General features: G+C 28.8%; 3 protein-coding genes across 7 annotated transcripts; 2 read left to right on the top strand and 1 right to left on the bottom strand.

The window, feature by feature from the left end:
* The first annotated feature begins 180 nt into the window (after positions 1-180).
* Positions 181-8,278, top strand: Marf (Mitochondrial assembly regulatory factor). Of its 4 annotated transcripts, XM_070294403.1 has the most exons (14): positions 181-275; positions 787-867; positions 1,807-2,105; positions 2,194-2,320; positions 2,498-2,891; positions 3,133-3,240; positions 4,659-4,679; positions 5,406-5,559; positions 5,648-5,786; positions 5,883-6,196; positions 6,282-6,577; positions 6,781-6,948; positions 7,033-7,229; positions 7,372-8,278. In XM_070294403.1, the coding sequence occupies exons 3-14, from the start codon at positions 1,919-1,921 to the stop codon at positions 7,574-7,576; spliced, it is 2,310 nt and encodes a 769-aa protein (XP_070150504.1). In that variant the 5' UTR covers positions 181-275; positions 787-867; positions 1,807-1,918; the 3' UTR covers positions 7,577-8,278. The 4 variants fall into 4 exon arrangements, with proteins under 4 accessions (XP_070150504.1, XP_070150502.1, XP_070150506.1 ...); XM_070294401.1 differs by lacking the exon at positions 787-867; XM_070294404.1 differs by lacking the exons at positions 181-275; positions 787-867 and adding an exon at positions 305-376.
* A 651-nt stretch (positions 8,279-8,929) lies between these two features.
* On the top strand, positions 8,930-11,636 carry Coa8 (Cytochrome c oxidase assembly factor 8). 2 transcript variants are annotated; one of them, XM_070294477.1, is made up of 4 exons: positions 8,930-9,123; positions 9,465-9,662; positions 9,728-9,792; positions 11,032-11,636. In XM_070294477.1, the coding sequence occupies exons 1-4, from the start codon at positions 9,049-9,051 to the stop codon at positions 11,072-11,074; spliced, it is 381 nt and encodes a 126-aa protein (XP_070150578.1). In that variant the 5' UTR covers positions 8,930-9,048; the 3' UTR covers positions 11,075-11,636. The 2 variants fall into 2 exon arrangements, with proteins under 2 accessions (XP_070150578.1, XP_070150577.1); XM_070294476.1 differs by lacking the exon at positions 11,032-11,636 and having other exon boundaries at positions 9,728-11,011.
* On the bottom strand, positions 10,060-13,517 carry LOC138932550 (protein claret segregational-like). The gene is made up of 5 exons (XM_070294475.1): positions 13,313-13,517; positions 12,237-13,231; positions 11,857-12,154; positions 11,323-11,597; positions 10,060-11,168 (listed from the first exon to the last, which is right to left on the bottom strand). The coding sequence occupies exons 2-5, from the start codon at positions 13,229-13,231 to the stop codon at positions 10,745-10,747; spliced, it is 1,992 nt and encodes a 663-aa protein (XP_070150576.1). The 5' UTR covers positions 13,313-13,517; the 3' UTR covers positions 10,060-10,744.
* Positions 13,518-13,590: the final 73 nt, after the last annotated feature.

Genomic DNA, 13,590 nt, shown 5'->3' with positions numbered 1-13,590 from the left:
ATGACGGTTTGACAATCGTGTGACAGTTGGACAATCGCAAGACACAAGTATCATTGCGCTTGCGCAAAATAACAGCCAATCAAATTTAGGCACAATTTACCTCCCATAGTGGCTTCACTATTTCCTACGTCTATGGTATATACATACATTTGATATATATATATATATATATGGATTGAAGGTATTTAATTGCAGTCTAATATTACCGATTAAACAGACAATTTCATCATAGTCATGAATTACTATTCGTCATTTTACGCACAACTGTCTTTACGGTATGACAAATTCGCCACATATAAACATATGTTAATGTCTTAATAAAAATTTGTATATATACTATTTTTGTGCGAGGACATTTTGCGATGTCTCAATAGAGGTTAGACGATATAATACAATTTTTAGATATTCTGATACGCAATACTATCTTGTCCGAATATTCAATTATTAAAAGTATGCGATTCTTTCATGTTAAAAGAAGAACGATCTCTAATTCGAATATATATGATTTAATATTAAATCATTAATAAAACGCACGTTCTTGCACATTTTTTCAAAGAAATAAATCTTATTGCTTCATCAATTTATATGTTACATGTTTTTATTGTTTATTGTAGATTTTAAATTTATATAATTTTAATTGAGAACTCCAATAAATTTTAGTAAAAAAAAAGATCCGTGTCCAAAGTATCTTGTATTTCTGAATGAAAAAGAAATAATGTGAATAAACTAGATAAGAAATAGTAAGAAATTCTTATGCTAATAATAAACATATATAAATTGTTTTAGCAATTTTGGACATAGGACAACATACAAATAATTATATCATAGATTCACTTTACGGATTCATCAATGACTAAAGATAAAAAGGTTGCACTATTTCTATTATATATTTTGCTTGTTGCATATTTTTATTTAGTATTAAAAATGTGGGATGTTCCTAAACTATTGAAAATTATTACTACTATGATTTTTCTTCAATTTGCATGAAAAGTTTTTTTTATTAAATGATTTAATTTGATACAAAAGATTTAATTTCTTTCAGGATATAATTTATTGTAATTTGTAATCAGAGAATTGTTAAATTGGAATAACTACAATTATATTGATGACATTTAGCCTTGATTTGATATGATAAATTAGTATAAAAATATTCAATGTATATAAAAAAAGGATGTTTATTCTGGCTTATTTTATCATAATTTCATAGTTATAAGTGACAATTTGTAATTGGTGTGATACACCCTACATGTGTAGAGAATATAGAAAAGAGATAGAATTCTCTTTTCATATTTTTTTTTATTTTATCACAAAAGAACTAAATAGAGAAAAAATTTGAAAGATGTTATGTTTAATTTAAATTGTTAATGCTTGTAATATACACACATCTGCTATATATTTATAAGGCAAATGTATATTATATATAAAATTTAGTGTTTTTTGAAGCACTATTATATTGTTGCATCTTTATTGTCTTATTTATGTTTTGGTCTTATTGATTTTATTTTTTATCTTTTTTGATGCTTTATTATCACAGAGTTAGTTTTGCACTGTTGTATCAAATACTATATACACATAAAGGATATTTCTCTGAAAATATAATCAACTATGTTTTTTTATTACATTTTATAATATTATATTCCATTTTTATAAAGAAAAATATATACTCAGCAAGAGATATATCCTGCATTTATCAATAATTATCATTCCTTATCATTTTACTTTCTAATTTTGTCAGTATACATCAAATATTGTAGACTTTAAACTGATTATTAGAAAATGTTTAATTCCTGCTTTTTATGATTTCAGTTGATCCCGCATGCTGTGCACTGTGTACCAACGTACTGCCTATCCACAAACTGCACCATATTTTTTTATTATTTTTGCCAAATACACCACGTTTATAATAGAAATATAAACAATGGCTGCCTATATCAATCGACCAATTGTACAATCTTCCATGATTGGAGGAGACAGCCAACTTCGATCATCAGATGTTAGAACTGATAATTCTCCTCTACAGATTTTTGTGAAGGCGAAGAAAAGAATAAATGATGTATTTGTGGATATAGAAAAATATGTAGAAGAAACTGTAGAATTTATGACATGTAAGTAAACTGAAAGTTGAGAAATGTAAAAGAACATGTCTAATATGATAATAAAACCATTCATCTAATTAGTATTAATTTTATATAGCATTACAAAATGACCGGAATATTGTAACAGTGGAAGAGGCTGTAAAGGTAAAAAATTACATTGATAAAGTGCGTGGAATAAAAGATGTCCTTAGAAGGGATCATATGAAAGTTGCCTTTTTTGGCAGGTGAGTAATTACATTAAACAATACCTCATTGTAATTGATCTTATTCTTTTGTTTATATAAAATATAAAATATTATTCTTATGAAAACTGAACAAATCATTTTTTTTTGTAAATCAATCCAATATTTATATAAATGGAGGATATAATTTATATGTATATATTCATGTGCATATTGCAGAACAAGTAATGGAAAAAGTACTGTTATTAATGCTATGCTACGCGATAAAATTTTACCAAGTGGTATAGGACACACCACAAACTGTTTTCTGCAAGTTGAAGGTTCAGATAATGGAGAATCATACCTTATTACGGAAGGATCAACCGAAAAACAGCCAGTCCAATCTGTCGGGCAATTGGGTCACGCTCTTTGTAAAGAAAAATTATGCGAAAGCCATTTAGTGAGAATATTTTGGCCAAAGGAGAAATGTTTATTGCTACGAGATGATGTAGTATTTGTCGATAGTCCAGGAGTAGATGTAACTCCAAATCTTGATGAATGGATTGATAAGCATTGTTTAGATGCCGATGTTTTTGTCTTAGTAGCAAATGCTGAATCTACTTTGATGGTCACAGTAAGTGTAATATATATATATCTGTAACACACATAATACTTGCAATAATGTCTGTCAAACAAAAAAAATATATGCAAAAGAAAAATTATTTTGGAAAAAATTCTCTTAGAAATTTGTAATTTTTTAGATTAGGATAGATGAATACTTCCTTTACATCTGTACACGAAGCAAATTTATTGTCGATTAATAATCAATGCATATATTTTATGCTAAATCTCTTTAATTATTTTTTTTCTTTCAGGAAAAAAATTTCTTTCATAAAGTTTCGACTAGATTATCAAAACCGAATATATTTATTCTAAATAATCGATGGGATGCCTCTGCTTCTGAACCAGAATTTTTTGATCAGGTATCTATATTTATTAAGCACTAATTATAAAAAATAAACAAGCTATAATGATTATAATATACATATTTAATATATAAACTCTTAATGTTTATTTGACATAATAAAATTCTTAGAGATATGCCAATTAATATAATTTTTGTATTTTAAATATTAAGTAGATAAATTTACTAAAAGTAGATAAATTTATTTTAATAAAAATTTAATTTAATTTGTAAAATTTTTACTATTGATTCATATTTGATAAATGAGAAATTTCATATCAAATATTCCCTAAATCTTTCTTATTTCAATCAAGAGTAAGAAATATATAAATTATATTTTAAATTATATGTTAAATTATATATTAATTATATGTTAAAAATATATGAAAGATAGCAAATGCTATCAAAATTTTATTAAAATTATTATAAAATTGACTACTATTAATAACAAATTATGAAATATGAAATAATTATATGTATATCAACTTTTTTTATATAAATTTAAAGAATGTACAATTTATATGTGTGTGTGTGTGTGTGTGTGTGTGTGTGTGTGTGTGTGTGTGTGAGTGTGTGTGTGTGTGTGTGAGTGTGTGTGTGAGTGTGTGTGTGAGTGTGTGTGTGAGTGTGTGTGTGTGTGAGTGTGTGTGTGTGTGTGAGTGTGTGTGTGTGTGTGTGTGAGTGTGTGTGAGTGTGTGTGTGTGTGTGAGTGTGTGAGTGTGTGTGAGTGTGTGTGAGTGAGTGTGTGTGTGTGTGTGAGTGTGTGTGTGTGTGTGTGTGTGTGTGTGTGAGTGTGTGAGTGTGTGTGTGTGTGTGAGTGTGTGAGAGTGTGTGAGTGTGTGAGTGTGTGTGAGTGTGTGTGAGTGTGTGTGAGTGTGTGTGAGTGAGTGAGTGTGTGTGTGTGTGTGTGTGTGTGTGTGAGTGTGTGTGAGTGTGTGTGAGTGTGTGTGTGTGTGTGTGTGAGTGTGTGTGTGTGTGTGTGTGTGTGTGTGAGTGTGTGTGTGTGAGTGTGTGTGTGTGTGTGTGTGAGTGTGTGTGAGTGTGTGTGAGTGTGTGTGAGTGTGTGTGAGTGTGTGTGAGTGTGTGTGAGTGTGAGTGTGAGTGTGAGTGTGAGTGTGAGTGTGAGTGTGTGAGTGTGAGTGTGAGTGTGAGTGTGAGTGTGAGTGTGTGAGTGTGAGTGTGAGTGTGAGTGTGTGAGTGTGAGTGTGAGTGTGTGTGAGTGAGTGTGTGTGTGAGTGAGTGTGTGTGAGTGTGTGTGTGAGTGTGAGTGTGAGTGTGAGTGTGAGTGTGAGTGTGAGTGTGAGTGTGTGTGTGTGTGTGTGTGTGTGTGTGTGTGTGTGTGTGTGTGTATATGACTTAAATGTATAGAATACACATTGAATAATTTGGTACATATTAGTATTTGAACAACAATTTGAATTTTTCTCTATCCTTTAGCTGGTCAAAGAACAAAAGGAGGTAAGTTTATTCAGAGGAATTGTTGCTTATCCAAAAATGATGCTTATATGTACATTTTTAGGATATCTCATTTCTTGCATATTATTTTTCAATGATGCATTCGTTGATCAAATTAATTGCCCTCGACAAAAATATTGGGGCATCAACAATTTTTGGATTACAATAAGAAAAAAGTCTTCACAAATTAAAATTTAGGTATTGAAATAAGATAATAAACATTCTTTAATTATTTTAAATGACATTTAATAAAATTCTAACTGACTTAATAAAAGACTTTAATATATACAAATATATAATGCTAAAAATTAAAAAACTGCGATGAATGATGCCCTCCCTCGACTGTAGCAAAATCTCAATGGCTCAAAGAATCTGTCATTAAAAAATAATGCACTAAAAATGGAAGACATTCTGCATATTGAAACCACATTACAAATATATTGTTTCCTCATCTTTATTTCTCTTGTTTATATGTAGAATATCAAAATTCATAACTTTAGAAAAGCTTGATGTATATTATAATGAGAAAATAGAAAAGATACATGCCTTTCTATACTGAATGTATTAAATTTCTATAATAACTGTAATATTTTTATTGCATCAAATGCTATGCACTAAATTATACAACTGCACAATTTTGTCAATATGCTTATGATTGAATTATGTACAATGACTTATATGATATATATTTAAAAAGTCTATTTATATTTATATATTCCTTATGCGTAGGTAAGAGCACAACATCAGGAACGGGCTATTGACTTTTTAGCAAAGGAATTAAAAGTTTACAGCCCAAAGGATGCTGAAGAACGGGTTTTTTTTATTTCTGCGAAAGAAACTCTTCAAGCTCGTATGCAAGAACAACGTGGTCAACCTGCTCATAGTAATGTGTTCTTTGTTATATATATATATATATATATATCCTTAATTTAAAAAAAAAACCATTTTTTAAATTCAGATATAACTTATAGATGGTGCATTGGCAGAAGGTTTCCAAAATCGATATTTTGAATTTCAAGATTTTGAAAGAAAATTTGAAGAATGTATTTCAAAGTCTGCAGTAAAGACCAAATTTGAACAGCACTCTCAACGTGGTAAACATATCGCAATGTAAGAAAATACTATTTTACGTAATTTTTTTATAACTTTGCAATCATTTATGCACTCACTGAAAATAAATTGATTTGTCTCTATTATTTACTGCAGCGAAATACGTCAAGCTTTGGATGAGATATTAGATCGAATACAAAAGATGCGAAATGAACAATTGAATATTAAGAAAGAAGTTCATGACAAGTTGAATTTCACTGAACAACAATTGATGCTATTAACTCAAGAAATGAAAGATAAAATTCATCATATAGTAGAAGATGTAGAACAAAGAGTCTCTAAAGCTTTAAATGAAGAAATTCGACGATTAGCCGTTCTAGTGGATGAATTTAATGTACCATTTCATCCTGAGCCACTTGTTTTGAATGTATTTAAACGGGAACTTCACGTACACGTAGAAAATGGCTTGGGTAATTTTTAATTATATATTCATTTGATGATATGATATAAGGATGTAATCTTTAATGATCTCAAAGAAAATGCTTTATATTTTAGGATCGAATTTAAGAGCTAGACTTAGTACAGCTTTAGCATTGAATATGGAAAATTCGCAGCGAGAAATGACCGAAAGAATGGCAAGTTTATTGCCAGAAAACAAAAAACAAATGTCGCTTAACATTTTACCGCGACGAGAACCATTTGAAATACTATATCGATTAAATTGCGATAATTTATGCGCGGATTTCCATGAGGATCTAGAATTTCGTTTTTCTTGGGGTTTTACGGCATTAATTAATAGATTTGCAGGGAAACAGAGCCACAGATTAGCTATTGCTAATTACCCGCAAGAGGTAGGATATATAATATTTGTATATATATAAAATGAATATATAAATATAATAATATAAAGTAATATAATATATAGTGTGTATATATATATATAATAAATTATTATAAATTATATATTTTATAAATTATTTTAAAAAATTTTTATGCTAATGTGATTAAATAGAGCTGTTTTTACTATAAAACTTTTGTATAAAACATTTTCCAGATTCCACCATGTATTGCATCACCCGCAGAAAGTACTGATTCCTTAAAATTTATTTCAAGTACACCAAACTTTCCACCAAGATCTGATGATTGGTCTCTAATTAGTCGTATAGCAATTGCATCTGTAACGTCGCAGGGTACAATGGGTGGTCTTATTATTGCTGGTTTTGTATGTATAACATTATCTAAAATTTATGGATTTTTTTATATACAAGAAAAAATGAAACATTACGAAGATAATTCTTTCCCTTAGATGTTAAAAACAGTAGGCTGGAGGTTAATTGCAATAACTGGTGCTATATATGGTGCTTTATATCTGTATGAACGTCTAACATGGACTAATAATGCGAAAGAACGCGAGTTTAAACGACAATATGTTGCGCATGCTACAAAGAAACTTCGATTGATTGTAGACCTTACTTCTGCAAATTGTAGCCACCAAGTGCAACAGTAAGTTGTAATGATTATGATTGTCCTTTCAACTAATTGTTAAAATTTTGTGTATTTATTGTGAAAGTCTCTCTATATATACTTATATTTTTATAATTATATATATTTCTTTTCTATAATAATATCTGGTATGATTTTATAGGGAGCTCTCCAGTACATTTGCGCGACTCTGTCATTTAGTGGACGTAGCAACGTCCGAAATGGACAGTGAACTTAAAACTATAGCAAATACTTTGGGAATATTAGAGAAAGCAGCATTCAAGGCAAAGCATCTTCGAAATGAGGCCAACTTTTTAATAAACGAACTCGACACATTCGATGCAGCATATTTGAAGCCTTTGAATTAAGTAAACGATCTATTTTATACAAATCTGCAAAATGTATTAAAATAGCATAATTTGTGGAGGAACATTTTTATGCGAAAATTGTTTAAATTTGATTATTATTCGTTCTTCAGTCTAAGAAAAAAAATGATAATTAACGCCTCTTGTAACAATTAAGTGACAGCAATTTACATGCAAAGATATAGATTTGTATTCTTATTGTACCTTTAGAAGTTAGAACAGTTATCTAATTCTCGTATTTGCATGAAAAATGTAATTTTTATATTAGAAATATCGGACAGTCTCTTAAAGGAATGTTTCTACCTGATATAAAAACTCTAGTCTTAATATACACAGAAAAATCAATTTCTTACAATAGATTATGTTAAATAACTTACTGTTGTAAAAATTTCTTTTACAATAGAAAACTATAATAGTTCCATATGTAACCAATTATGTCACACAAGAGAGATTTATAAGGGCAGATTTAGTACATGTATACTCTATATTTTTGGAAACATTTGATTATATTGAAGATTATAAAATATATATTCTATTGAATATGTATGATAAAACTTAAATCAATCAAGTTTATTTTAAATCTGCTATCGAGATACAAATCTTATTTGATTAAAAGAATAGACAATACAAATTTATCTTCTTATTAGATTGTATGATTTACCGAAAAGTTATATGTGTATATTAATTATAAAACTATAAATAAATGTGGTTAACTATTAAATAATTGCTTTATGATTAATTCTTTCCGAACAAATCTTTTATATGATTTTATTATGTATATATTAAAGCACTATGCAAATGTAACAGCGTGTTTCCTAATTGAATGAAATTAATTATGCATTTTTCATCACAAAAAATGTATTAAACACGAATATCTTCGAAACTATTTTAGATTAGATATAGATAGATGTTCATTCAAGTTTGTAAGTTCTGTTATTTGGTTTTATCTGTTTTATAGTTCCGTATTACCAAGAATTCTAAATAAAAAGCCAGAAATGCAAGAAAGTCTGCTTTTCTCAAAGAAGATATCAGGTTTTAGCTAAAAATTTTCGTTATACGAAAAATGGGGATATCTTTTTCAATATCGGTTTTAGTATTTAAAATGTTAATTTTTTTTATATTTTATGTGGTGCTTTTTAAAATTCTAAAATTATTTTACATTAATTTTAATAATCGTAATGGTAAGGAAAAATATGATAAGTACAAATGTAATAAATTTGAGGTGCGTTCAAAAATCCTACCGTAGGATAAGGTAATGTTTAATTGACCAATCAGGACAAAGATTGTACTGATCGGATAATTAAAAGCTATTGTACCTCACAGATAGAATTTTCGAACATACCCCAGAATGTTGAAGTCACATACACATACATACATAGATTTAAATTTCAATCATCTGATCGAAAATGGTTCAATCCATATCGAGAAATAACCTTTTTTCGAGGGATATTGTACTGTGATAAAATCCTATAAAAATGTTAAACATTATATCGCGATGTTGCAACTGTCGTGTAAAATATCTCGCAGAATTATGCCGATTATATAATACGGTAAATATTTCGATAAATACATATAATCTCTTCATAAATTCCGATGAACTTTTATGTATAATTGGAATGTAAACGTTTAATTCAACTCGTTCATTACTAATTTCGACGAAATTCTATACGTAAAATCTAAGTCTCTATACATAAAATGAGATTTAAAAAATTTATATTCATTTTTATTTCACGATATTGCGCTCAGTCGGTCCCTCTGAAGAATGTCCTAATAACAGAAATTGTCACTTTTAATAAATCATTCGTTTTCGTGAATAATAAAAAATAATTTTGTATATATATATAGATATATAGTATTCATTCTACATACTTATTGGAGATATCTCTGTTAGAAAACAGATAAATTGAAAAACAATAAACAAATTCACGATCTAATTGGTCCACCTGATCCAGTTTCAAACCTGAGACCTATTATATTTGCTCGCTCAGCGAAAGAAACTTATTTCGAAAAGAGATATATAGATCTCAGGGAAAAGACTCAACAATGGAATCAAGAATTCTGGGTCAAACATAACACTAATTTCAATGAGGTATGTAACTCCAACAGCTCTTTTCTACAATATACTAGATTTAATATCATTAAATGAGATTTCAGGAACGTAAACAATTTCAAGAGCTGTTGAGAGCACAAGGAAAGACAGAAATAACTGCAGATGACATGTCAGTATTTTATAAGCAATTCCTAGATAAAAATCGGCAGTCTCATTTCAATTATAATGTATCATGGTATAAAAGAAATATAAAAATTTTATTTTATGGTATAGCAGCAAAAATATCTAAATTAAGAATTAAATAAATTTTTATAATTAGATAAATGACACACGTTTATATATAACTAAACACTTGTATATTAAATATTGAAACTCTAAATAAACAATTGTTACAGATATTTGCTACCTGTATTATATTATAATCTATATTTATAGTCTATATTAATGTACTATACACACAGTTATATGTATTTTATAATTATTATATAAAGATTATTTTATATAAAGCAAGTATATAACAAACTACTAAATTGTTATATGATATTAGATATTAGTAAAATATGAGTTAGTACTCTAATATAGACTATAAATATAAATTATAAAATATAATATAGATAAAAAAAGAAAAAAGTGCAAGCGTGCATACAGGATGCAGTAACGTTTGCCGCCCAACAAGAAGCAACGCGGTAGCCAATTAATCCATCTTTCTTATCGAAAAATTGTAAGTCGATTGATTACCGTCTTTACATCGCCTTTCGCCGCGCGACAAGCATTACCGCATCCCGGATGCAAAAACCAAAAGATTGTAGCAAATTTCTATAACAATTATCTATTTAAACAGTTTCAATATACAATTTATAAATGTAGTTATATATAAATGTCATTTGTTTAATTACTAATGTTATACATCGTGTTTTACATAAGATGGTATTTTATTGTCATTTTGACACTAATTTCTCGTATATTTTTTTTTTCTTAAATTATTTTACATTGATCATAATAATTGTAATGGTAAGAAAAAATATCAATCATGTTATAGATGTCAATTGTAAAAATTTATAAATTGAAAATAAAAAGTACGCAACTAAACTATTCTTTAACCAAAACTAAGATTTTAAAATTCAGTTTGATGTATTCTGTAAAAGCATTCGGCTTCGTTTAACATTTCCAGTCTTGCAATTATTAACATTGCTAGCAAATCTCAATGAATTTAATGTCTCGTTATAACATTCATCCAATGGCGATATATTTAACAACATTAAAGTTTTTGAATTGCCTCCCAAAGAAGGCATAAGTAAATGGGTCAATTTAGAATTTCTATATGGAATATGTTCCTGTTTTTTTAAAAGAGCTAAGATAACATTACCAAGATTCGCTAATGATTTATTGATATTTTTTGTTTCTGTAGTTCTGGCAACTTCTTCACTCTTCAAACGTTCAGATCCAGCTAAGTCAACTAAATTTAAATTTCCTATGGATACCTCCTGTTTTCCACTGTGCGTGCCGATCAATTGTATTCTCGTTACTGAATGTGACCTGGATGATCTAAAAAGCAAATCATACACACATTAAACAATTATAAATTCTAATATTATATTCTTATTTAAGAGGAAAAAGTTGTCTTATTTTTTGTAACCTTTTTTTGTATCTTGTTTTCTGCTGCAATTTGAATTATAAATATCGTACGAATATAACTTACCGTTCATTTGACTTAGTAGCCGCAACAGCTCGATTGCGTTGTGCAGTTTCAAGACATTTGTGCAATTCTTCTGGACTGTGTACTTCTTCTATCCGAAGATTGCTGACATATAAATCCTGACCTTTGCTATCCACCATTCGTATTTCGTGCGTCTTTAATTGCGAATCGAGAAGATCAACGATATGTTCATTGTAAATTTCCAGAAAACTTGCTTTTATTTGATACTCCCAACCAAGAAGTTCAAACTGTTTCATTTCTTTGAATATGTGACGTACCTAAAATTATACATAAATAAATTCAATTCTTGTAGAAAAATTATTAGTGCATAAATTTAAATATAAAATTATTAGTGTACAAATATAAAATTAAATAATATTACATTTATAAAAAAAATATTGTATCTATATTTGGATTTTTTATTTAAGAAAAACTATGTTTGAAACAGTTGCTAAATTTGTATATATAAATTAAGATATAATCTAATAATTTCAACTAGCATTTATTATATCATAGCATATAAGAATATACACATACTGTTCTAGGTATCATGCCTTCGGACTGCTCCTTCATTTCTCCTTCCATAGTGTATGTTTTGCCAGAACCAGTCTGGCCATAAGCAAATACACAAACATTATATCCCTCAAGAGCCGACTGTACTAAAAAGGATAACTCTTCAAATATATCTTCTTGCGACGCTTTATGAGTGAACACTTTATCAAATGAAAATTCTTGCTTTGTTCCTCGTTGCTTTCCACTACAGCTTATTGCATCTGATCCATCCAATTTGCCTACTTCAATAGTACAGTCGTCTATATAGTTTATGCTACACAATCTACAAACAATAGATTCAAATCAATGGATCATATTAGAAATATAAACTGCAAAGCAAAATACATTTACAGAAGTCTACTTACGCTTTCATCTGTTCAACTTCCTTTGGAGTTCTCGGACGAACTCTGCAGAATACTCTGATATTCCCCTTTAGTTCTTGTATATTATTGTGCAACACTCTACATTTTTTATCCATTTCATATGCCAATGCTTGTAATTGTTCTTTGACATTACTCAGATCCTCATTTATCTGTTTTTGTAATTCCAGCTCAATTGTCAAAGTTGTCAATTGTGTAGTTTGTTTTGAAATCAGTACCTCCTGTGTTTTACATTTCTCTTTACATTCATTCAACATGTGAGTAATGCTTACGCACGATTCTTCCGATTCTTTTAATCGTTTTGTCAAATCTTCTTGATGTTTTTGCATCGTAGACATTTCTGCTGTTAAAGTCTGAACTTCATTAGTTAAGATATTGTTTGAATCCTCAAATTCTTCTGCTTTAGTTCTGCATGCAGCCTCACTAGTTTTTAAACTATTTACTAATTCTTGCAGGGCATTATACTTTGATTCTACATCTTTACTTTTCTGTTCTGCAACTGATAATTTATCACTCGTTTGTGCCAAGCGACCTCGCAGATCCCATCTTTTTAATTTGTTTGAGTTATCTGTATTGTTTTGTAATACTTTGTTTGTTTTATTTACTGCATTATTAGTCATCAATGCTTTATTATTTGGTTTGTTCGCTACTGCTTTTGTAACAGGTTTAAGAAATGGTTTCTTTGGTTCCCCATGTGTTATAATCGTACCTGCTCTTTTCATAGCATTTATATCGTTCGATCGTGTGATTGTGGATAATGTTTTTGCACGAGCTAGAGTAACCGATGATTTATTCTCTTTTGTAGATTTTGTTGTAGCAAGGGAACTTGTTGGTGCTGATTTTACAGTCAATACTGATTTTGATGTTGAGATACTATTTACCTCTTTAGTCGGTTTGTCATTTGTATTTTTAGTATTTATATCCATTGTAGAAATTGCTTTCTTTAACACAAGTTTTGGTCTTGGTAAGCGAGATTCCATCTATCAAAACACACAATAAAACAGTTGAAGTATTAAAAAAATAAAACCTGAATAATAGAAATGTGGATAATAGAAACTTACGATACTTTGATTCTCGTAAAGCGTTGATAACGGTTAATAATTAACAGCGTCAACTTTTTTTGAACTTGAATTTAACCATGTCATAAAAAAAAAAGGAGGATGAAAAATCTTTACAATCACAAAAGAAACGTAGAATCAATGCGCAGAACGTAATAGAAGCACACTTTGATCTTCTAAAGTTTTAACGGTTACAATTAACAGCATGTACTTGTTTTTTGAACTTGAATTTAATCGTGTATGATAAATCGACCTATAAGAGAAGCCGAACAGAGTTGTTT

Source organism: Polyergus mexicanus, unplaced genomic scaffold (genome assembly GCF_030449975.1).
Source record: "Polyergus mexicanus isolate NDT 795.1 unplaced genomic scaffold, iyPolMexi1.0 SCAF_4, whole genome shotgun sequence".
Taxonomy (NCBI): domain Eukaryota; kingdom Metazoa; phylum Arthropoda; class Insecta; order Hymenoptera; family Formicidae; genus Polyergus; species Polyergus mexicanus.
The sequence above is the reverse complement of the archived record's forward strand: the minus strand, read 5'-3'. Positions and strand labels throughout refer to the sequence as shown.

What these genes read in the sequence shown, in the direction of transcription:
- LOC138932550 (XM_070294475.1), bottom strand. Translation starts at nt 13,231, where the DNA reads ATGGAATCTCGCTTACCAAGACCAAAACTTGTGTTAAAGAAAGCAATT. An exon ending in AAGGCATGATACCTAGAACA is followed by an intron (nt 11,598 to 11,856) that starts GTATGTGTATAT and finishes GTATAATTTTAG; the next exon opens with GTACGTCACATATTCAAAGA. An exon ending in GCTACTAAGTCAAATGAACG is followed by an intron (nt 11,169 to 11,322) that starts GTAAGTTATATT and finishes TTTGCTTTTTAG; the next exon opens with ATCATCCAGGTCACATTCAG.
- Coa8 (XM_070294476.1), top strand. Translation starts at nt 9,049, where the DNA reads ATGTTAAACATTATATCGCGATGTTGCAACTGTCGTGTAAAATATCTC. An exon ending in TATGCCGATTATATAATACG is followed by an intron (nt 9,124 to 9,464) that starts GTAAATATTTCG and finishes TATCTCTGTTAG; the next exon opens with AAAACAGATAAATTGAAAAA. An exon ending in ATAACACTAATTTCAATGAG is followed by an intron (nt 9,663 to 9,727) that starts GTATGTAACTCC and finishes ATGAGATTTCAG; the next exon opens with GAACGTAAACAATTTCAAGA.
- Marf (XM_070294401.1), top strand. Translation starts at nt 1,919, where the DNA reads ATGGCTGCCTATATCAATCGACCAATTGTACAATCTTCCATGATTGGA. An exon ending in AATCTACTTTGATGGTCACA is followed by an intron (nt 2,892 to 3,132) that starts GTAAGTGTAATA and finishes TTTTTCTTTCAG; the next exon opens with GAAAAAAATTTCTTTCATAA. An exon ending in ACGTGGTCAACCTGCTCATA is followed by an intron (nt 5,560 to 5,647) that starts GTAATGTGTTCT and finishes TATAACTTATAG; the next exon opens with ATGGTGCATTGGCAGAAGGT.